The sequence below is a fragment of the Anguilla anguilla genome, chromosome 10, assembly GCF_013347855.1.
Source record: "Anguilla anguilla isolate fAngAng1 chromosome 10, fAngAng1.pri, whole genome shotgun sequence".
NCBI lineage: Eukaryota > Metazoa > Chordata > Actinopteri > Anguilliformes > Anguillidae > Anguilla > Anguilla anguilla.
The window spans coordinates 17,807,899-17,831,877 of NC_049210.1; the positions used below are offsets into that span (position 1 = coordinate 17,807,899).

General features: G+C 37.9%; 2 protein-coding genes and 1 long non-coding RNA gene across 3 annotated transcripts; 1 reads left to right on the forward strand and 2 right to left on the reverse strand.

Moving 5' to 3' along the window:
* Window positions 1-2,068: 2,068 nt before the first annotated feature.
* Window positions 2,069-8,187, reverse strand: LOC118206176. The gene is made up of 2 exons (XM_035378466.1): window positions 7,787-8,187; window positions 2,069-3,923 (listed from the first exon to the last, which is right to left on the reverse strand). Exon 2 carries the CDS (start codon window positions 3,895-3,897, stop codon window positions 2,584-2,586), a length of 1,314 nt encoding a protein of 437 aa, XP_035234357.1. The 5' UTR covers window positions 3,898-3,923; window positions 7,787-8,187; the 3' UTR covers window positions 2,069-2,583.
* A 2,199-nt stretch (window positions 8,188-10,386) lies between these two features.
* Window positions 10,387-13,098, forward strand: LOC118237414. The gene is made up of 3 exons (XR_004767161.1): window positions 10,387-10,557; window positions 10,849-10,929; window positions 12,389-13,098. It is a non-coding gene; the product is annotated as an uncharacterized LOC118237414 (long non-coding RNA).
* Window positions 13,099-16,470: 3,372 nt separating this feature from the next.
* LOC118237413 (glycosyltransferase family 92 protein F13G3.3-like) lies at window positions 16,471-20,698 on the reverse strand. The gene is made up of 2 exons (XM_035436094.1): window positions 20,598-20,698; window positions 16,471-18,712 (listed from the first exon to the last, which is right to left on the reverse strand). Exons 1-2 carry the CDS (start codon window positions 20,617-20,619, stop codon window positions 17,409-17,411), a joined length of 1,326 nt encoding a protein of 441 aa, XP_035291985.1. The 5' UTR covers window positions 20,620-20,698; the 3' UTR covers window positions 16,471-17,408.
* Window positions 20,699-23,979: the final 3,281 nt, after the last annotated feature.

A 23,979-nucleotide genomic window follows, 5' to 3' on the forward strand; every position in this document is an offset into this window, starting at 1 on the left:
TGGAGGTAAAAATGAATGATGCAAGCACGGATCCACTACAGCATGTACTGTATAAATATGTTGGGTTAGTTAGTTTTTGAATACATTTACAAGACACCCTGCCCTCACCCCCAGTGCGAACCTGTACACAAGCTTTAGTCATTTGTGCCTTTTTTGTGTATTTGGTGCAATATATTTCCCATATAGGCAGCAACATTAAATGTCCTTAATTGGGTTTTGGAAAATGTAAGCAATAGGTAAGGATGAAATTTCTAATTTGGTCACTTGGTGGGGCAGTAACTATGTTGTCATGCTAGACTTTATAACGGCCGGGAACATCATGAAAAGCTCTGTCCTTAAAAATCTTAAAGCCATTATTGAACATCTTTCACCGATTGGTTTTTTTTTTTTTTAATAGTATCACTTTAAGCATGAAATGAGTCAAAGCTGTGTATGGTCTATAGTAGACAAGGGTTTTGCTTTCAAGATTTACAATTGTTTATACATAAGTTTTAAAGATTATACAGATGTTTTTTGATAAATTGAAACTTCACTTAAGCTCCACCCACACTTGCATTAAAAAAAATGCTTAGAGTAAAATTTAGTTGTAGGATGATGTGCATTAAAATATTTTTAAACTTAATGGTGTGAACCATGCGCTTTGGAAATGCTATAAGTGATCAAGGCCTTAATTTATTTATGCACTGCATTATTCCAATTATATTTAATTAGCTCCTTACTAGAAATGTTCAATAATGATCTGAAGGAAAAGTGAAACTGAAGGAACAATTTCTGCCCTTCATAGGCTACTGGAACATTCCATTGTTTTCCCCAATACAAAGTAACCACCCTCCATAAATTGTTTGCCCAAATTTCTGCTGATTGATCTTTTCACAATGTTAAGACTTTCAAAAAAAAATCTGATTGTCTTTATTTTTATACTCTATATTTCAATATAAAAATCCTTGTCAAATGCTTGTTTCAGAATGATTATTATGATTTGCACTCCTTTGGGTGATGGCGATATGATTTTGTGCAGAAAAATGGAACAAAAGTTTTTTCCCCAAAATAGAAATGCTCCATGATCTGTCCAGAATGTGGTATTTTACCAATACAGAGCATTTTGAGGTAGATGACCACACTGATGAGGTTTATGAGATGAGACTCATAAACACAATGAAGAGCCACATTAGCTTTTGCCAAATCCCTGTTCCCGTTAAATAAGTTATTGAGGGGCTCAGAGTCACCAGACTGAATCAGCACATTTCATTTTCCAAAAATCTGGCCTCTGGCCACCTTTCCCTGACAAGCAAGTGTGGCTATCAAATGGTCTGAGGAGAAAGTTTCTTTTTTACATAGGACAGATCATTTAAATATCTGCACGTTTAATAAAAAGTTTCCCTCAAAGCTAAAGTGGTTGCAGTGCTTACAGTGCTCTTTTTGATGGCGCTGCTTATCAAGTTCTGGAAAAATCACATGACTAAACAAGTATGATTTTTGAGGTTTTGCCTTGGTCTTCTCAAGTTCTGTCATGACGAAGACCAGCAGGAAGGCTATAATCTACCCCCACTGTCTCTGCTTTCACCTTCCTAGTGCAGCCTATCCTCCTTGGCTTACTGAGTAGTTCTAATCTAAGGCTTGTTTTGCCCGTTTTTTGCATAACTTGTTTTCATAAGTATCTACGGCCTCCCTACTGCTTCCTCTATGCACTGTAGTTGTACAGGGTTTTAAGGCCTGTCCCACATCCTGCCTGACTTCCTGTACAAGTGTGCAGAAAACTAAATGCTTATTTAGTTATTAGTACAGTAATTGTTTTGATTTACATAACAAGCACAAAACCCTCCAGACCCACGGCGCACCTCCTGCGCATGCGCCTACAAAGGTCATCCGTGAGTGAGTGAGTGAGTGACCACAATTTGCAGCACATAGCCCATGGCGGCAGTCCTGTGGCACTGTGGGAAAAAGTAGATATTGAAAGACAAATTAGAAATGACACCTTTTCTTTTGTGCTTGATCTGCTCTCCATGTCTCAAAAACACTGAAGGGACTTTTGAATAAAAGTGAATTTAAAAGAAAAAGGAACACAACATAGGATTTGTATGTTATTCTTTTTCTGCCAGAACAGTTTAGTGCAATGTGATACCAGCACATAGTTCAAAAAATGAACAAGAATAGGAAGATCGCTTATTTAAAAGATTGTCTGCAGTTCATGTAAAGCTTTTTATAAAAAACCAAGAGTAGAAATACCAGTAACCCCCACCACCAAAATGGTCCATTGTCCGCGTCTGCGATTTTACCAAGGAGTTTACCATTCCGCTGTAGGTGTGAAAGTCTCAGCCTCAAGATAGGACTCCAGGAATCCTTTGTGAATAAAAGGATGGGCTGATGGACAACTGATACAGTTGTGCAAGATAAATACTCCGATCTATGAACTTCTGCATGAATTCAGGTAGCAACACCCAGACAAAATTACAAAATTTCAAAGTTTCATGCCCTCTCATTCACCCCACCTCTATTGAACAATCTTTGTTCACTATAAAAAGCACAGAGAATTAAAACTGTCTTCACATTTGCAGATCATCAATCTAAAACCCTGTTGTCACTTCAATTCAAGATCCCAGATTTGTTCAATACATTATCAACATTTGGCAGGAGAGGCTTTTCAAATTCCCAAAGCTTTTTGTCCACAAACAGTTGTTCCTTTGCGAGGCTTCCTTGTAGGGGCACTCGAACATGCACGATCCTGCACACATCTGGCGGTACCCTAAAGGTCTGTCCATAATTTTTTAGGACTGAGTGCACAGACGTCTGCACCACCTGTCTGGGGTTGGCAAGTATCTTGGTTGGGTTAAAAACGTTCTTCCTGTCAGGCTCTCTGTAAACATGTTCCAGGATGTTGATTCCTGGCACCTTCTTCCACTCTGTGCGGTTGAACCGGCCGCTGTTGTCAAACTGGGTTTTAGGGAAGATGTGGTTCTCAATGATGAAAATGCCCACATCTGGGTGTTTGTGTTGGAGGTCCTCCAGGAGCAGATGTAGGTTTGCGTGTTGGTAAGGCATGATGATCTCGTCAATGTCATTCAGCAGCACATACTTGGACCTGTACATGTTTCTGTAGATGCACTCATTAAGAGTGGTCAGTTGACCATAGTAATGCATGTCCCCCCCGTGCTCTTTGAAGTTCCAGCCTCTGGAGGGGATGAGGAATTGGTCTATAGGCCATTCTACGATTTCCAGTATACCCTCCTCACTGTAGTAATGCAGCACCTTTTCAAGTTCTGGACCACAGCTGGTGTTGTAGATCACCACTCTCTGAATGCCCAGGAGCTTGTACACTTCCATAGTCTGTACAAACTGCAGAACATTGTTATAGCTTCCAAACAGGTTGGAGATGCAAATGGTAAATTCATATGGAAATGCTTCCTCTTCCTGTATCTGGTTCTGTATTGGTAGGAAGTCTGTGAGGTTGTACAGCATGTCTGGCTTCAGAGAGAGTGTGACGTGTGTGGCGTTGCAGTTTGGTACATTTTTACACAACACATCAGTAGTCACATAGCGAAATCCAAAATGGTCACTGTGCATATCTATTTCTGCTGGCGTGACATCATTATTTTTTCCACATTGAAAAATGCAAAACAGTGACTGCAGCTGGTCTCTGTTTAAGATGCTGATAATCCGAGTTCTTCCATTTATTCTGTGGTCTTTGAAGGCAGAAACCATTAAATGTTTTGAGTTCTTAATTGGGGTTATACTTTTCTGTTTTGAATATTTTGGGATTTCATGATAATCTTTAATTATCTCTTCACGTACATATGGACTTGAGCTGAAATACTGTTTGTGATTCATCCACACAACAGTCATGAATACAAAGATGATTGTAATGCATAAAGCCCATTTCAATGAGGTTTTTTTCTCCATGTAGAACCAGCTGTTGTCTTTGAAACCTGCAGCAGGAGACAAACAAGTGATGTTACATGAAACTGTGTTCAATTATGTCAGACATCCAATATCCCAGTCTCTGTATAAGCCAACTGATGAGTGGAATATGGGACAGATTTTCCTGAGATTGCTCTTTTCATTCAACCTCAGATCATCTTTTAACCCGAGTCACGTTTGCATGTGCCACTAGATGAAAATTTGTTCATTCAACGCTTTAGGTCTACCTAGTCCCCGAGGACAGAAAAGGGGGGATATGGCATTTAATGTTGAATAACTTTGCTCTCGTTTCAGGTAGAAACCTGTTTTCATTTGTGCTGTGAAGCAAAGCCTTGTGGCTACACAAACAGTCCTCTGGTTTGTTGCTAAACCAGTCTGAGATTTTGCTAGCCATTAGCCAACTGGAGCAAAGTGTTTCTTTGTTTGATGCAAACTATCTTAGTACTAATCATTTACAACACAAAGGAGCCAGCTATGTTCGTCTCACACTTTTGTCTAAGGCTGTTCAATATAATTTTGCGCATTTGGAAGCTGGATTGTAGTTCCACACACACACACACACACACACATATATATATATATATATATATATATATATATATATATATATATATATATATATATATACATACCAATCAGCCACAACATTAAAACCACTCGCTGCATTTTTCTGCTTTTTCTGATTTAATGTTTTATTTTCTCTGTTTGTAATCAAACAATTCACACGCGGTCAAAGTGCAGACTCAGAGCTTTTATTAAAGGGTATTCTTATACATTTCGGTTTCACCATGTAGTAATTACAGCTAGTAACTAAAGCATTGTTTCTCCTGATTAATTTTCCTGTTGAACTCAATGGAAAAAACATTCAGGAGAAACAATGCTTGTAGTATCTACTGCATATCTTGCAGCAGCATGGTGGTTTGAGGCTCATTTGATACCTTGGACCCTTGATGACTTAAAGCCATTTAGCCAACAAATGTGTTCCGTACTGTATCATCATAATTTACAGCTGAATCTAGTCCCACCCCCCAATTCCCATAGAGATCCATTCAAATGCAAAGAGTTCTTGTATCGCTTGTAGGACAACCTGACAATGAGATATCCAGACTCTGATGATGTTGATAGGTCACAGACATCAGGTAGTCATGGCATGCAAAGGATATGCAACCAAATACAAAACATGACTCTTTTACTGTATTTGACATTATGTTAAAATATTAAGCTTTTAATGGTCTTAACAACAAATCATTGGTCAGAAAATTTGCAAGAATTAAACAAATGCACTCCTGAGACCTCATGTGCCGCCATTTGCTCCTTCCTGATGTCTGTGACCTATCAACATCATCAGAGTCTGGATATCTTATTTTCAGGTTGTCCTACAAGCGATACAAAAACGATACAAAAACTATTTGCATTTGAATGGATCTCTATGGGAATTGGGGGGTGGGATTAGATTCAGCTGTAAAGTATGCTGATACAGTATGAAAATCCAGTCATCAAGGGTCCAAGGTACCAAATGAGCCTCAAACCACCGTGCTGCTGCCAGATATGCAGTAGATACTACAGATACTACAAGCATTGTTTCTCCTGATTCATTTTCCTGTTGAACTCAACGGAAAAAATATTCAGGAGATTTTTTTTGCCCAGGAGTAAATATATATATATATATATATAGGTACCAGTCTACATAAAAATTATTGAACAATACTGTCTAGCAAAAATGTATTTAGTATAATTACAATCACATAGTGTAAACAGGAAGTGCGTACGAAGTAAGGACTAGACAATAGCGCACTCGCTATTTCTTTCGAGTCTTTTGAAGAAAGGTACTTGGGTTTTGTTTATATTTCGTTCGAGTGATAAAGCCTATCGTTTTGCATGCGTTCACTTGTACTCTAAACATTCAGAGTAATAGAAGTAATGAAATATTCTGGGGAAAACCATGGAGATGCATGGAGACTATGCATGTCCACATATATAAGAAAAAGAATAAAGAGGCAATCGGTCCATATTCGGTTGCTAAATGTACATTTTGACTAATAATCACATCGGTTTTTCTGTTTGCTCAGGAATGACGAGATAAGTATTTGGGTTGTGTTTATACTTTGTTCGAGTGATAATGAGGCACCAGGTTGTGTTTGAAACATTCAAAGACAGAATAAGTGGGTTGTTCTTGCGCTGTATGCTAGTTCAATTGTAAATTCAGGGAGCCTGCACTTCTCGCTACTGGGTCTCGTTGGCTGCTCTGCCGTCTCGCGATCTCTGCCTCTCCCCCCTGTCCATGTGCCATATTACAGTCTCCTAACATGAATCTACAATAAAATAACAGAGTGGACAATTTTGTACTGAACCAAATTATATGAAAGACCGGATGTGCAAAAAAGCACAAACCAGAGGGAAAACAGGCCCTAGACCTCTCAGTGTTAAGTGAAGCTGTAATTTAATAATTTTCCATTTACCACAACTTGCCTATGAACCGTTCCCATACAATGCTTTACCCTGTCACATTATATTAACCCGTACAATACCATGTCTTTCCAGCTATCCTTTACCTTACGTGATATTTCCCATTTGTGCATACATACTTCCTTTTTTATGACCTGTACTTTACATACGATTTCACACCATGTCCCTACACTCTCAAAAAGTATGCGTTAATATCCAACACGTTTTAGGTTGCTACTTTTGTGTTACTTTCAACACTTTTTCTGTCAGTCTACTTTGTAACACATAAATTGTATATTTGTAACACAAAGGGAGACTTTCACATAGACTGTGTTGTTTTAATACATCTGTTTTGAGAGTGTATAAATTCAAATACTGCAGTTCTATTTAAGGAATGTACTCAATGAAATACTCAGTAGTATAGCCTACATAAAAATGCAGTTGTTTTAATTGTTTTTTCTGTAGCCTATGAAAACTACTCGATACTTTTTATCTACATAAAAGTTCAATTGTTTCTGTTTGTCTTGATAACACTAAGGGGGCTTGTAAAACAAGGTTTGGATATTGTTAAAGAAGTATGTCTACCAGCCTGATGAACTTCATCATGTTGTAGGAATCCGGAAGTCTTAAAGTCAGTTCGCCTTGATAAGTTTCCAACTTGCACGTAGTCCTGGCTGACAATGAAGGGCATTAAATATATTATCAGGGGTCTACATTTAATGGAGTCTCAATTTGCCTATAATTCCTGAATGTGAAATTGTTGTCAGAATGACCAGGCGATTCGGAGCACTTTATTCTGAAGCGCCCCATTGAAATAGACTGCTCTACAACTGCTTTTCGAATCGTATTACGGAAACAAAATCCAATTCTAAATTTAGGCTTAAAAAGAAAAGAACTATATAGCCTGCTATTTAATCGCATCTGACCATTTTGCAGTAAAGTCTTTTGTATATATAAATTTCCAGATCATTAGGCTACTCACTATAAAATTATTAAATCCAATTTCCGCGTATGGAAAAACAGACTTATAATATGAACAATAGTGAAATAGAATCCAGTGGAAGAACAAGTCATATTCAAGCTCCTATAAGTGCCAGTGCCGCAATTTATCTCGGTTTGCAACTCCTTTAGTTTCACTCAGTTTACAGGACATGTTTCAAATGTTCATCCCCGACGGAAAAAAACAACAACTGCATAATTTAAACATACGTAGGGCATCACTAAACCGCACGGCAGTGAATAAATTACATATATCGCGCTGTTCACTACAGTTGCGTAGGTTCGGCTATAGCGTTTGGAACAACGATGTTCTCTTATTTTTGTTTAGCCTATTATTTGACATGATAATTATTTAATTCTAATTAATTTCAGTACGTAAAACCATGAGCATATTGCCATTTTGCGTAGACAAACAACTGCTACAAACCTCATGAAGCCAGTGTGTGGAAGTTAGTATTTCCATCCATACGTCAGACTTCTGTAGAAACGGACGAAACTCAAATGCCGAATAAATAGTTATGATGAACAGGTTAGAACCGGAGGTACACGTTATCTTTCTCAAGCGATGACTCGGATGCTTCCTTTTCAGTTACCCAGGCCTGATGTCACACTCCACCCAGATCATTTAGCTTCAGAGATGACTGAGACCTGAGGTGTGGCCAAATATGGATGTTTGCGTGCTTTTGAGTTTCTCTGAAAAGAACTCCCGCAAATTGCGCGCAGTCAACTATTCTATTAATTACTCGCTTGTATGCGTCCATAGGTTGTGAATGAAGACAACTGCGTGGTCACAATATTTCATAGCGTACTAGAGGTGGTACATGGTCCCCGGTCTGTCGATCACCCATAGGTGGGGCGGGTTTAATGGACAAATGGAAGGGGCTGTAATTGCCTATAGCGAGTGTGTTCCAGACGGATCTCTGTTTGGTTCGACTCTAACGGTAATTTCTGTGAATCATAATATAATGACTCTTCAGAATAGCAGTAAAAAGGGTGCCTTTAAGTCGCGAAGCAACTAATTCAACGAAGTGGCGCAGTGCTGTAGATTTTATTCTCCTGGTTTTCGCGCTGGCATAGCCTATTGAATTCAATAGGCTATGCCAGCCTGACACAGTTGCCCATCGTATACACGTCTCAGGAAATTGATGTGTCTTATCTAGCTAAACGGGCAATGTTAAAAGGAAATGCTTCAGCACATTTTTTTTTTTATTGAAGTGCATTTGTTTTGAGAGTGGCAAATAACATAGAATTCGAAGCGGCTTAATACGCATGAAAAACTGTTCCCTGCCGACGTGAAAAACCGGTTTTGGTGTAAGGCCTACGCGACTCACAAGTTGTAGTCGACAGGGGAAAACCGCATGCGCATGTTCACATATCTGAAAATTTCTGAAACTGAAGTGTTTAATGCTTTAAATTTTTTAATGATTTACATTTTTCATCTTATGTCATAAACTGAATGATAGTCATGTTTTTGCTCCTGTGTGCTATTTTTTCCAGGGTACAATTTATTCAAAATAAAATAGTGTTTTGGGTAAATTCAACTTAATCTGAATATTCCATTGTTTGGATGGCGCTAAATTGCAAATTAGCTAGCATACCCTTTTGGGGTTTTCCCTCAAAACTGTGGGTGAAGAAGAAACTATTACATGTTGCTGCATATAGTTTATTTTATATCCATATGTTAAATGTTTGCATTTGCACGGTTTTCCCTTATTGTTCCATTGAGGATGACTTTTCTCTATTCCTGTTGTAGAGATACACAGTATGTGGCATGGCTACATTATGATGAATGCAAAAGAGCTTGTCAGGTTATAAACCTAAAAAAGATGCTCCTGCATGTCTTAAATCCTTTGAGGAGCTTTGTGCTTTTACGTTGCACCAGAGAGACTGGCGAACAAGACTTTTTGTTATACTGGAATGGTATAATGACAATAAATTTAATTGAATTGAATTGTCTAAGGCCAGATATGTTAAAAGCATCATACCTTTTCAGACCCACACCCATTGCTTAAGTATCAACATTATTGCATGCATTATCTATCCATCCATCCATTATTTATACTCACTTATCCTGGGCAGGGTCGTAGGGGGTGCTGGAGCCTATCCCAGCGTACATTGAGTGAGAGGCAGGAATACACCATGGACAGACCACCAATCTGTCACAGGTCACATACACCATTCACTCATCATTCACTGACGCACATGCATACCTATGTACACCATTCACTCATCATTCACTGACGCACATGCATACCTATGGGCAATTTAGTGTCTCCAATTAGCCTACCTGCCATGTCTTTGGACTGTGGGAGAAAACCAATTTAGCAGCCGGAGGAAACCCACATGGACACGGGGAGAACATGCAAACTCCACACAGAAAGGCCCAGAGGGGCGTGAGGCGACAGTACTACCCACTGCACCACTGTGCCGCCCCAAATGCAATATCTTCAGCTGAAACAATTCTTGATCATTTGGTTTCAGTTGCTGTTCTATGATTGATTACTGTCCTAATATTTATCAGCTCCATCATCCTTGTTATAGGTTGGGTGAGACTATCATGGTGACAGACGACTGATTTTTCAATGTTTGAGACTTGAGTGGATCAGGTCAACTGCGGATCTCACAGTATAGTGCCCGTTCACAAGGAAACTATGCCATGGAGTGTAAGAAAATCATACTGACATCCAGGGTATTTGTGTGTGATTGTGTTTCACCTTTCCCATTGTGCATTGTGGAAGTTTGGTAATGTCTTGAGGCTCTTTGTCTTCAATTCGTTTTTTTAGTCGCTATGTGTATTTTCTGAATTTTGTATATTTCATTGTATTACTTGTAATAAGTAAGACTTTTTCAAAATTTTTGTAGCAGCATTTAATGGTGTTTTTGTACTCATTTATAAATGCGTTACAGCATGTTTTCTCTTGAGCTGGTGTACAGATGAAACCTGTGGGCTGGGTGGGGTCTGAGGGTGTTCGGTTACGCCCGTAGGCAAGGTGCTGACTACAGTAACTGGAGAGGTGAATATGGCTGTTGGCTGTTTGCTGTCAGTACCATGTTTGTGTAGGCTTTATGTACATTCTTTTGACTTACTCATGCTTACCATGCTTGTCTGCTCAGGGTACGCAACATTATCATATATTGCCTTCCATCAGCATGTGATCATATTTTGATGCTGTTGTCCTCACATGACGTACTTGAAGGGTGAGTGTAAGGTAATTTGTTTAGTCACACAGCAAAGAAGGTAGTCTTAAGTGTTTCAATCTTGTAATGAAATTAAAATCTCATTTTTTCCTCTCAAGTAGAAAATATTAGCTTGTTTTAAGCTGCTTTTTGCTTGTCAAGTGAAATTTTCATACCCCATTGGCAAATCTTGCAATATAAATCAGACTGTCTTACCTCATTGGCAATCATTTGGTGTTATTACCTAAAAATAATAAAATAAGATTTAAAAAATATGTTTGTTAAGATTGACTTCGTTTTTGGTTTTTGCAGTGAAACATCATTGATGGTGGGAGACAATTCCATTCCTTTTAGCTGACGTCATGTTGCTTGGAGTCTTTCCATCAACAAAAGGTTACTATGTGCTTCCCTCCCCCACGCAGTTCCTAACGCAGCTACGTTTGTTGTTTGTCCCACCAGTAAACACAGTTGTAACTTGTAACATTCTTCACAGTTATTTCATGTGGGAAAGTAGATTAAAAAGGAAACCGCTTTATTTAACCTGTGATGTAGGAATCCTTATTTCTCCCAAAACTGAGCCATTGTAATTCAGAGGAATATGGTTGACATTAGGGTAGCCATTTATAAAGCAATGCAAAAGAATCAAAGGTGTGGACATAACAGGTAAAAATGCAAAAACATCAAAAAATCGATGTGAATGGATGTGTAAAGTGGAAAATTCTAGCTATATTGCAGTTGTATCACAGCTGTATTGAGCTTTATCTCAAGTAGAAATATGAGTTGAACTCAGTTGGAACATGTTTTATGTTTTTATTGTTTTATAGGCCAGTTTAGATCAAAGATTCATGACACGTCATGCTGCAACTTGCAACTTGTTTGCGAAACTCAAAGGCTGTTTTCGAAACTGCAAACTGCTCAGTCAGACAACATTAATGCAAATGCAACTTTGGCATCAAGGCTTGCCGTCTTATCGCTCCCTGTTTGCCCAAGCCAGCCAAAATGACAGGGAGTGATAACTACAGCCCCCTCTCCCCCCCTTCCCATCTCCCAGTGATCATGTGAGATGCAGGGCCCACAGGTGTATGCTGGGGTGGTGATGGGAGCGCTAAACTTTTCTGACCGGCATAAATACAGAGGTATGCAAAGTTGGCCCAGCGTGCATAGCTGCAGTTGGCATACAGAGCAAAGGGCATAACAGGTTAGGTTGGTGATTTAAATGGCCCTCCCATTAAGGTGTAAGCATCATGTCACCTGACGGTGATGGTGCACTTCTCAAGCTGTTGAGAATGATGTTTTTGAATTTTTACCTGTTATGTCCACACCTTTGATTCTTTTGCATTGCTTTATAAATGGCTACCCTAATGTCAACCATATTCCTCTGAATTACAATGGCTCAGTTTTGGGAGCAATAAGGATCCCTTCATCACAGGTTAAATAAAGCGGTTTCCTTTTCACCTTTACACAGGTCCTCTGCAAATTGTAGGCCATTTTTACAAACAGAGATGGCTGCTGGCATGCAATACAATACAGTACAATACACGCATTTAGCAGACTCTCTTATGCATGCTCTATGTGGTCATTTAGGGCCACAACCATTTGTGGGCCACAGAATTTAGCTTTAAAATGTTTTTTTTTTTTGAAAGATATTTTTTATTGTGCAGTTTTCACAAGGTGTGAATTGCTTGTTCAATGTTATGACTGTGATTAGAGGAGAACTGGAGGATCGCACTTCTGGCTCCATTTGCTCTCTTACCACCCAGGCAATGTATGGTAGCCTAAAAAGAGCCTGACATATTCTGATCCCTTCCAAATGCACATGGTGATTCCTCGGTTTTGTTTTGTTTTTTTGCAGGAGATTCCAGATACCGGAGATTCCAGTACCTGGAATTGCTCTCTAGGTGATTTACGCCTCCAGACTGTCAACTCTTTTCATTGTTGTAAAGTTGCTCTACCTGGATGAACTGGTTTTCTTTTATAGTGTTTATCTCTTTACAAAAGGATTGGAGTTTTCTCGTTATATCCGCAATCTGAATTCTGTTCTTTTGAATCATGCACTCCAGTTTGTCAGGCCTGGTGCTACTAGGTTGTGACAGTGTGGAGAAAATGTCATGGGGGGCCCAACCCATTCTTACCTCTCTCACTTAGAGGGGATTTGCTTGGTGTAATAAGCAGGGGAGGGAAGTCATCCTCATCCATGATGCTGATCCAACATGTTCTGTGTCACGTTCTGGCAGAATAATGGTAAATATACTAACTGTGCAGATTATTGTAATATTGCAGTGTGCGGGTTATTGTAATATTGCAGTGTGCGGGTTATTGTAATATTACAGTATACTGCTTTCTCCGCATCCAGCGAAGGGGCAATGCTTAGGCATTTTCAACTTAGCTTGCCTTACTCGCACAAAAGTGACAAGAGCATCATTTACTTTGACTTAAGATTTTTATTATGTGACTAATACCCTGTTAACCTCATCCACTGAAGACCTGGCATTAACCAAGGGGAAAAGCAAGCCAATTTCAGCACAAGCTTTTCTATGTTTGTTTGCCTATTTATTTATTTATTTATTTATTTATTTATTTTCGCAAGAATCATTTAAAAACATTTCTTGGCTGTTTGTGAATAGAAAAAGTATTGAAACAACACATCATCAAAGAATTAACAGGTTTCAGTTTCCTGGACTTTAAAACTAAACAAGTCCCCTGGGGTGGGTGGAATTATATAATAATTTTATAAAGCAATTGCTTTGCAATTAGCCTCATTTATATTGCAGGTCTACATTGAAAAGCATATCTAATGGATCTCTCCCTCCTACATTTACATAGGTTTTAAGAAGGACCTATTACTCATAGATAATTAGCATGCAATCTGCCTGATAAACAATGATTATGAAATATTAGCAATTGCATTTGCAAAATGCTTCAATTTGGCATTGGATGCTGTTATAGATGAGTCTCAATCTAGCTTCATGAAAAACGGATATATATCAAATAATGTTATCCGTCAAGGATACCCGATCTGCCCATATCTGTTCTTGCTCGTCACCCAACTGTTGTCTAATCAGAACAAAAGCTCTTTAGAAGGCATCACAATAGCAGGGGAAAAAATCATCATTTGCTAGCTTGCAGACCACACTAATCTTTAAAATATTCATCACATGTCTCGAATGCTCTTGATATCATTATCTCTTTCTCTAAGGCTTCAGGATTACATTTGAATGTAAATAAGTATGAATTTATGGTAGTGAAAGTCTGCATCATTTATGCAATTTCTAAAATTCCAATCACAGATACAGTTACATATTTGGGAATCTCTATTACCAAATATAAAAAACTACAGGTACAATGCCAATTTTTAAACTGAAATTTTAGAAAAAGAATACTAAACCAAAGAAAACCCAACCGATGGTTTTTGAGGGACCTATCTCTGAGAGGTACAATTTTAATAACTAAAGCAGAAGGTATTTCACGGATCACATATGCTGCTCTCTCATTATATATTGATGGAAATGCCATCAGTTAAAATCCAGCTGCTTTTTAATTTCCTATGGAAAAATAAAATGCATTATACAAAAAATATGTCATTTTGAATACCTATGAAAATGAAGGGCTTAATTTTCTTCATCTTTATACACTGAATAATACATTTATAACAAAATGGATAAAACCATTTTTGAAATGTCCAACTTCAGTACTGGATGCCTAATCACATCTTCTCTCAAGTGGGAGGATTACACTTTCTTTTAGCTTGCCATTATAATATTATACAATTCATATTTACCTTTTAGCTTTTCATGAAAATGTCCTTATGCTATAGGGAATTTATATTTTATATGGAATAACAAGGAGAAACTGCACTAAAACAAATTTTATTTTTTTCCAGAATGGTTCAACAATATCATTTCAGTGGGTCAGCAATTTAACAGTAACAGGAAGTCAACAATTTAATTACCAGGAATTTATTCAACATTACATAATACCCATAACTCCTAAACAGTTTGTAATAGCATTTGTGGAAATCCCTTCTGGTGCAATCCTGCTGTTTAGGGGTTATACACATATCCCTGCTTTAGCAGCTCCCCCTACTGGAATAACAGCAATTGGGAAACCACTGTCTCACAAAAAATTCTCTTAACCATTAAGATTAAAGAAGTCTCATTCAAAATAATAGACCAGTCTTGCCCAGTTACATCATTTTTAGTTAAATTCAGATGTAATATTGAGCTGAATTGTACTTTAGGAGATTAAAATACTGAAACTCGGATTCATTTGTTCTGTGAATGTGAACGCACCTGAAAACTGGAAAGATATTTGCAGATATATTTTAAATAATATATCAGCAAATATCTTACCAGAGTTTTCAAGTGTGTTCACATTTCCAGAATAAATGGAAATGTGAACACACCGAAAAGCTGTCAGATGTATTATTTAAAATCCATCTTATGTCATTTTAAACTATCACTAGAAAATGTACTGTTTAAAAGGGAAGATGCCCAACACGCTTCAAGCCAGCTTAATCCAGCTAAATCAGAGTGATCCCATTTTTTAAAATTCTTTCCTCGATGCTATCTTTGTGTGTTCAGAAGTGCTTGCAACATAAAAGACGAAGTGGTTCAGTGTTGTGAACCCTCCTGATTATCAGCGCCCCCTAGAGGATTCTATCTCTGCAGTCATTTTGTTCACTGCCCTAACCCTAACCCTAATTCCAGTGATCTCTGCCATCCACGCTCGCAATTTACGCAATTGTCCAAAATAAAAGATTGAATTAATTGCCGTACTGCCCATGTAATATACATGTTGAAATGCATATGCTCTAAAATTTACATTGGTCAGACTGCGCGAGCCCTTAAAATCAGAATTGCCAAACGCAAGTCTGCGATCCACACTAAGAATGTGGACTACGTGATTGCGTGGCATTATGCAGAAGCTAATCATGGTTCTGTTTTATATTTACATTTTTGGGGTATTGATAGAGTAACTGTGTCATCTAGAGACGGAGATATCATTAAAAAACTGTTCCACAGAAGAGGCATTTTGTATACACACTCAACAGTGTAGGACCTAATGGGCTAAATTAGTCCCTCAGTCGTTCATACTTTTTGTAATTTTAAGTTTTGTGATGCCTACTATTTATGTTAGGACCATACTGGGTGCACATTTTGTTTTTCATTATTGAAATTTTCTTTCTCTCTCTCTACTCCTTTCAATGTATTAATGAATACTATGGATACATTTGTTACTATAATTATTCAAATTATGTGATATATAGTGCAAGGAATTCATCTTTACACATGCACAGTAATTTGTTTTACTGTATTTTATTCAGAAGTTATCTGAACATACTTAATAGAAGTGAGTTTGATTAACAAGGTAAGGTTCCATTAAACTGTTTAACCCTCCTGTTCTGTTCATTTTTTAGGTACAGCAAAAATGTTCCCGGGTCAATCCCCATACAGGGGGGGTTTGCAAATACATGAAAAGAACCATTTTCATTTAAAATGTTGATTACACTAATTAAGGCCAGTAGAAGAAGTTTCATACTGAAAAAATAATTTTAAGTATTTTTCCTAGATTTTCAAACTTTAAAAAGGGTCAATTTGACCCGCAACATAACAGGAGGGTTAAGTGGCAAATACTGGTAACACTTGCAGCTATACCTGTCTAGTGAAATTGAAACTACTTTGGTAACAAGAGGTTATTACTGAGTAACTCCAACATAGGTAACAGTGAACAACAATGAGTGGTAAAATCTGCAGAATAGAGTTCCCCTCCCCCATTTGTGATTATGTATCACTTGATATCTGGTCCCCACAGAAACATGAATGCTAATAAATGTTCCTTGTATCAAGTCACATATGCAGAATTAGTTGATTTTTAGGCAGACATGGCCCCAGACGATCTATCACCAAAAGTCCAAATTAAGACAGACACAAAAAACAATGATATTCATTTATAGAAGACAACTTCTTGACAAAGTCCAGTAATTTCAGACAGATCAAATAAATAACCTAAGAGGTAGGAATAAAATTAAAGCTTGGGTCAGATCTGATCCCAGTCGCTTCAGGGTTTAACAAATTGAGGGCAACAACATCACAGCAATGGCAACATTTGGCCTACAAAAATATTATATAAACTTTTCATGTATATAAGAGCCCAACAAAAAGTATTTATTCAAAAGCATCTTGGCAACATTGTTCCTTTTCAGCCCTTTACTTGTGAACATAAAAGACAAACATGTTTTGGCCTCAGCTGTACTCAGTGTCTCAATGCTCATCGCTAAGCATCTCAGATAATTTTCTTAAATACCACATAAGAAAACTTCAGCTAGAACAAGTCACGTGACATCTTAACTGTCAAATTGCTTTCAAAATTCACATTGTATCAATTTAACAAGTACGCAATTTTTCGATGTTCACAAAAGAGCAATTTAACAATTTTACGATTATCACAGCAAAGTTCAGTGGGCTGGGTTAGACTCTGCACAGAGGGGTCCATTGATCAGGTGACTTCAGATGCAGCACAGAAGAGGTAGGACGAGATGGTTATAAATTCAAAGTTGTTATTAGTGAGGAGTTTACTTTCTCGGAGCACTGAACAATCGTAACACCTCTATGTATTGGCCTTACATCTTGTTTCCAAAAAAGGTAATGATGTTCTCTATTGGGTGCAAGGAAATATGCATGTAATTAAGTCAATGTCCCAACGTGCATACTACATAGTAATTCTGAAATTGTGATTAAGTCAAGGCCGCTTTGTTCCCCTTTGTAAATCTATGTGTCTGATACTGATAGCATCTTCAGTCTTCCATTTCGAAATTTATTTAGAGTAATCCTAAAAATGTCACCTGCTGTTAGGGGTATGCCTGAACCTCTATTTTAATTCAAGAATCCCGTTTTTTTAAATACATTATCAACATTTGGCAGGAGAGGCTTTTCAAATTCCCAAAGCTTTTTGTCCACAAACAGTTGTTCCTTTGTGAGGTTGCTTTGTAGGGACACTCGAACATGCACGATCCTGCACACATCTGGCGGTACCCTAAAGGTCTGTCCATATTTTTTTAGGACTGAGTGCACAGACGTCTGCACCACCTGTCTGGGGTTGGCAAGTATCTTGGTTGGGTTAAAAACGTTCTTCCTGTCAGGCTCCCTGTAAACATGTTCCAGGATGTTGATCCCTGGCACCTTCTTCCACTCTGTGCGGTTGAATTGGCCGCTGTTGTCAAACTGGGTTTTAGGGAAGATGTGGTTCTCAATGATGAAAACGCCCACATTTGGGTGCTCTTGTTGGAGGTCCTCCAGGAGCAGATGGAGGTTTGCGTGTTGGTAAGGCATGATGATCTCGTCAATGTCATTCAGCAGCACATACTTGGACCTGTACATGTTTCTGTAGATGCACTCATTAAGAGTGGTCAGTTGACCATAGTAATGGATGTCCCCCCCGTGCTCTTTGAAGTTCCAGCCTCTGGAGGGGATGAGGAATTGGTCTATAGGCCATTGTACGATTTCCAGTATACCCTCCTCACTGTAGTAATGCAGCACCTTTTCAAGGTCTGGACCACAGCTGGTGTTGTAGATCACCACTCTCTGAATGCCCAGGAGCTTGTACACTTCCATAGTCTGTACAAACTGCAGGACATTGTTATAGCTTCCAAACAGGCTGGAGATGCAAATGGTAAATTCATATGAAAATGCTTCCTCTTCCTGTATCTGGTTCTGTATTGGTAAGAAGTCTGTTAGGTTGTACAGCACGTCTGGCTTCAGAGAGAGTGTGACGTACATGGCATTACTCTTTGGTTTATTCCTACACAACACATCCGTTGTCAAATAGCGAAATCCAAAATGGTCACTGTGCATATCTATTGTTGCTGGTGTGGAATAATTATTTTTTCCACAACAAAAAATGCAAAACAGTGGCTGCAGCTGGTCTCTGTTTAAGATGCTGATGATCCGAGTGCTTCCATTTATTCTGTGGTCTTTGAAGGCAGAAACCATTAAATGTTTTGAGTTCTTAACAGGTGTTATGTCTTGCTTTTTGTATTCTGAAACTGGAGTTAGCATTGACATTAACAGTTTGGGATTTATCCACATGGACGTCATCAGTACAAAGATCATAGAGATGCATAGTTTCCATTTCAATGAATATCGTTTCTTCCTGCAGAGCCAGCCGATGGGTTTGAAATCTGTAGTGAGAGACAAACATATAAAAATTTATTGGAAAACAGTTTCCCACTCTGAATTTCTATTCCAGTACTCCTGTTACTATAACTTAATGGACTGGTAGCATCCAAAGGGGTCAGTTTTGGAGATAAAATTTTCACATGAGATCTGAATCATGTTAACGGTGCATTTCAAAGCATTATAATTAGCAATGAATGATATAAAAATTCTGGCACCCATAACAATAACCAATATTTGTTTGGCCATCTGGGGCAATTCCGATGCCAATACATCCCTGCTCTATTTTATTGCTCAAATGCAAACTACAACCAAGTTTCCACACGCATGGAAAAAGTAGATGAGCACAGACATAGACCATATGAAGTTAAAATTAGTTAATTAACTTGCATTAAAACTGCTGTGATATTGAACCACACGTGACATTTTCAAACTTTTACAGTTTACTGAAATTACTCAATTCAGAACCTAACATCGAATAAACAATGCATTTATTATATTCAGACACAATAATTAATAGACCAAAATCTTATTTAAAATGACACAATTTTAAGATATATGTAAACAACTGCATATCGTCTAGCCTAATTGTTTACATATGGCCAAATCTTCTTGCACCACCTCGATTCTGCCATGATAAATTGGTAAAGTGTAGGGCCTCATATTTCCATTTTGCGGAGATCGTCGAATGTCTTCGCTTAGACAGTGCTTTGTAAGTGTGAGTAACTTGGCATTTTTGTACGTTGAAAACGTGTTTTTAATTAGATCAGATTTACAATCACTGTTGAACGCGGTGAGCATCCAGGTTCTAAACATCCCGTTTTATAATCAAACTTTAAAAGATTAGCCTGATTTGTAATTAAGCATATTTCCCACGAATGTTAGTCTATGGAAAATTCATCGTCAAAATTTGGAGGTCTCGTTCAAATTTGATGAAGTCTACAGCCATTAATGTATAAAAAACGAATTTTGGTTTCGGGATCCGTTGGATTTAAATTGAGTTGTGCTTGCGCAAAAAAGCCCATTGGTTTATGCAAATCTTTAGGGCGTGTCCACAATACAGTAAAGGTGTAACGCGGCTATACTAAAAAGCAGTATTTGGCGAACATTTGGCGATTGTTATCGAGATATGGTCGTTCAAAAAATTGCTTTATATTAGAGAACTGATCCACGCAAATATAAGCGCTCATGCAAATTCAGAGGATTTGATGTTGCTGTCCTCGGGAGCAGGTCCTCATGTTTCGTCTGGCTTTTGGTTGCGACTTACAAGACGGTGTTGAAAACCATCTGCATGTAGTACCCTTTTCGGGAGACCGTGGTAATTTTACGTTTCATATGTATTAAATAAATTGATGTTACGCATGAACGTGTTGACTTTTTAATTTAGTTCACTGTTTAATTTGAAATATATTCAGCTACTTTGCTTGCTGCGTTGATAGCCTCACCTGCTGGATGCCCCAAGTGATGAATGGAAAAAACAGCCACCTGATCACAGGAATTTATAAGCACACGCCAGATTGTTCTGCATAGTAGGTTATTTGCCTTGTTAAAAGCTTACCTGAGTGTTAAGAAACAAACAAAAGCAGCATTCCTCCTCATTGTAGCAACGGTAAGTTAGAAAGTTGCTTGTGCGTCAATGTTTACGCACAGTTTTTCATGAAAAATGCCCCAATGCCTTCATAACCTGAGGATGTGGTTGGTCTCAGGGTACCACTAGAAATGAGTTTCCTTGATTAACACTAGTATGTGCAGGAAATATGTCATAGCTGCTTGATGCAAAATTTCATAGCGCTAGGCTACATATTTTCTTGAGTAAATGACCAAAATCCAAAAAATGTTACATTTATGGCGACTCTCCCCTACAGCATTATGAAAAGGCGCTATACAAACCGTTGGGACACAGAGCGGCCATTCTGTGTACTCAACAATCTTCCAACTCATGAAGTCTCATGCATCCATACGAGCACAAAACCAGCTTCAACAACAAACGCAGCCTATCCCACAGACTCTGTTCTGCTCACTCTCAACTGTTTCAATGCGCACTCACTTTAAATCGCAGGATGTACTGACACGCAACCAATCACCTTTAAGGAAACGTATCCAATAATATTTCGGATGTTGACACGACTTAAAATGACTTTATAAAACGAGGTGAATTCAAGCAAATCACCATGTTATCTTAGATCTACTCTCTGTAAAGTGGTAAGTAGAATTGTACTGTAGCTAATTGCAATGCGTAAAATGTATGGCCAACAATTTATGACTTGCAAATTATTTATTTATTAATTTAATATGTATTTAATTATTATAATTATTTATTATTGACTTGCAAATTATTATAAACGTGTTATGTAATACAGTAGTCTTACCTCAGTTTTTCCGTATGAGCTATAAAATCTAAATGCAATTATTTCTATTTTTCTTTGTGAAAAACACAAACATTTAATGATATTATAATAATGTTATGACCATTCTTCGTCCGTATGGTTAATGTGCTTCTCTATTCCAAAAATACACGACATAACTGTTAAACTCTTTTTACACAAAATGTTTCAAGTGTGAAAATGCAGACCGTAAGAAGAAATAATGAGTAGACGTCATAGCAGAGTCACTGAAATATTCCGTTTTTATTGCAGAAAAAAGAGGGGAGGGCATGGAAAAAATGTTTTTTTTTCCCCCAAAATTTTGCTTGCTGTTCCCCAGTGTTATACTGTAAACCAATGGAAGTATGGTCTTTCATTTGACCATATTTAGCATTTGCCATTTTTCAACAGTAATGAGTAACAGTAATGAGTCAGTAGACTGACCACAGAAACGTAAATGAAACAGGAGCTGAAAAACATAAGAGGAGAAGCTTACAGTACTTTTCTAATTTGACAGAGATAGTATCACACAGATTGAGTCAACCCATTAATGTCCATAGTGGAAGTTTTGAAATTCCTTTAGTACACTTGTCAAGCTAGTTGAGCTTGTCACAATTATGTTGAAGCTCTTCAGAAATGCTAACGTATGAGGCTACAGTGTGGGTTTTTCTTTACATTCTATTTTTAGTCATTAGTCACAAAGGGTTTCAGGTTTTTTCATGAAATCATCTCTAGAAATAGCTTAGGAAAGACAGATCTTTATCTTTTTGGTATGCAGAAAGTCCAGACTCTTGCTGTTAAGTTGCAAAAAGAAATATGAAATTGCATTGTATTTGCATTATATGGTAAGGAAAAGTATACTGGTATGCACATAAAACCATTTATAGCACATTCTTATGGGCTTTTGAAATAAGTGATTTCTTACTGTTTTAAGGTTTCTTTTTCACTAAAAAAGATTTCTCCCTCTCTCTCTCTCTCTCTCTCTCTCTCTCTCTCTCTCTCTCTCTCTCCCTGTCTCTCTCTCACACACACATATACACACAATGTAATGTTTTCAACATTATATTATGAATATATTTAAATACATTTTTGAAAAATAAATTAAGCACAAAAGTTGCACATATATGAAAAGCATAGGTTATAAACTACACTACATTTAAATTGCAATTGAAAAATTGTTGTTTTAAAAGCTGCACTTGAATTGCAGTTAAAAAGATCATTGAAACTGAAAATCTTTGAGTTGTGACATTGCACATCTCAACAGCCAAAAACACAATTAATTAATCCTGAACAGTTCATCATTTGAGGAAAACCTTATCTATGACTGGAGTTTTCTCTCATTGGCCTGCATTCTGATACACTTGTTTGTAAACAAGTGTGTGGCTCTGCTCTGTACTCTCTCCCACATGTGCCTCCCCTCTGTGTGTGTGTGTGTGTGTGTGTGTGTGTGTGCATGTGCATGTGTGCATGTGTGTGTGTGTGTGTGCACGTGAAGTGATATATGGAATATGTTGTTTTCCTGAGTCCTGTACCTGTTCTGCCAAGCTCAGTGCTGAGATTGAGAAACACCAGTGACCATAAAATGCTTATACAAGTTCAAACACACATCAACACCTGCAGAACACCAAGCTATTTATGTGTGTAATGGTGAAGGGTTAATTTTCAAGACACTATTCTGCAGAATGATGCCACAATAGGTAGGTATACAAGTTAAAGTTGAAATGCAGTGCCTGTGTGTGCATACGTATGGGAAATTATGACAGTCCTCTCGGCCCTCTGAGATTTTTAATATTTATTAGTTATTAGTTGCTGGTCAGATTGCTTAGTTTAAATTGTACAGTATGTTATGATTTGAATTAATTTGTTTCTGTACACTGGCGCCCCCGTGCTTACGAATAGACTAATGCAGCTGTCGGTTTTTACCTAATAATACTCCGATCAGCTACATTGGATTTTGGTTAACTCACCAGGTGGGAAGCCTCTGCACATGGCGGGGGGCTATGGTTGCGCTGAACTGCGTCAGTTTGCACATGGCAGGCTGTTTAATGTCCTCACTTTAGTTTAAATAGGGCACGTTGTCATAAATTAAATATTTGCTGGTTGTCTGTCAGTATATTATTCCAACGATGAAGCCGAATGTCAACAGTAACTCTTTTATGTGGGTGTTGTTGATGTTGGATTTGTTGTAACAGTCACTTCATTTAACAGTGTCTGACTAATCTTTATTCTTTTGTTAGGGTGGCGACTGACCTGCTAGAACAGTGCTTTTATTGAACCTGGTCCTTTCGGGAAAGAGTATTGCCATTTCTGAATTTTGCTTGTATCCCTCTATGTGTTGATCATTACATACATTGCCTGTCCATACTATTCCATGATGGCACTCTCAACAGTAGGCATATTGTACGGATACAGGAGCACATTATTAACAGGGTAGACCAGAGTGACATTGGAGGGCAGCAGCACCAATCAGAGAAAAATGTCAGCCAAATCCAACACTAGATACATCAACACTAAAAGAAAATGACTAAATGTGTGCTATTGTTAATTATATTGCTAATTAGCTAGCAAAATTCAGCTTGTTTAATTCCACATTTTAAACCAACCGCATCAAGTTGGCTAAGGTTAGCCTACTGTGTTTGACTTTTTGTTACTGCTGCCATATGCCCTGACCGAGGTACCGTCAATATTGCTGTAGCCAATTTCATGTGTGTTATATGTTGTGCGCTGTAAATACTGTTGTAATTACTTCAACCACACAACAGAGGGCAAAAGCAGGTAATTACAGTCACTGATATTAAGGGGGAACAGGGGCCTAGTTTGACGCACAGTTTGTCAGCCGTAACCGGGAACTTGTGCTGGAGGTTGTGTTTTTGCATGTTAGGTTGTTTTATGTCAATCCAAGCTCCTCT

What these genes read in the sequence shown, in the direction of transcription:
- LOC118206176 (XM_035378466.1), bottom strand. Translation starts at nt 3,897, where the DNA reads ATGGAGAAAAAAACCTCATTGAAATGGGCTTTATGCATTACAATCATC.
- LOC118237413 (XM_035436094.1), bottom strand. Translation starts at nt 20,619, where the DNA reads ATGGCCGCTCTGTGTCCCAACG. An exon ending in GGCCGCTCTGTGTCCCAACG is followed by an intron (nt 18,713 to 20,597) that starts GTTTGTATAGCG and finishes CTCTCACTACAG; the next exon opens with ATTTCAAACCCATCGGCTGG.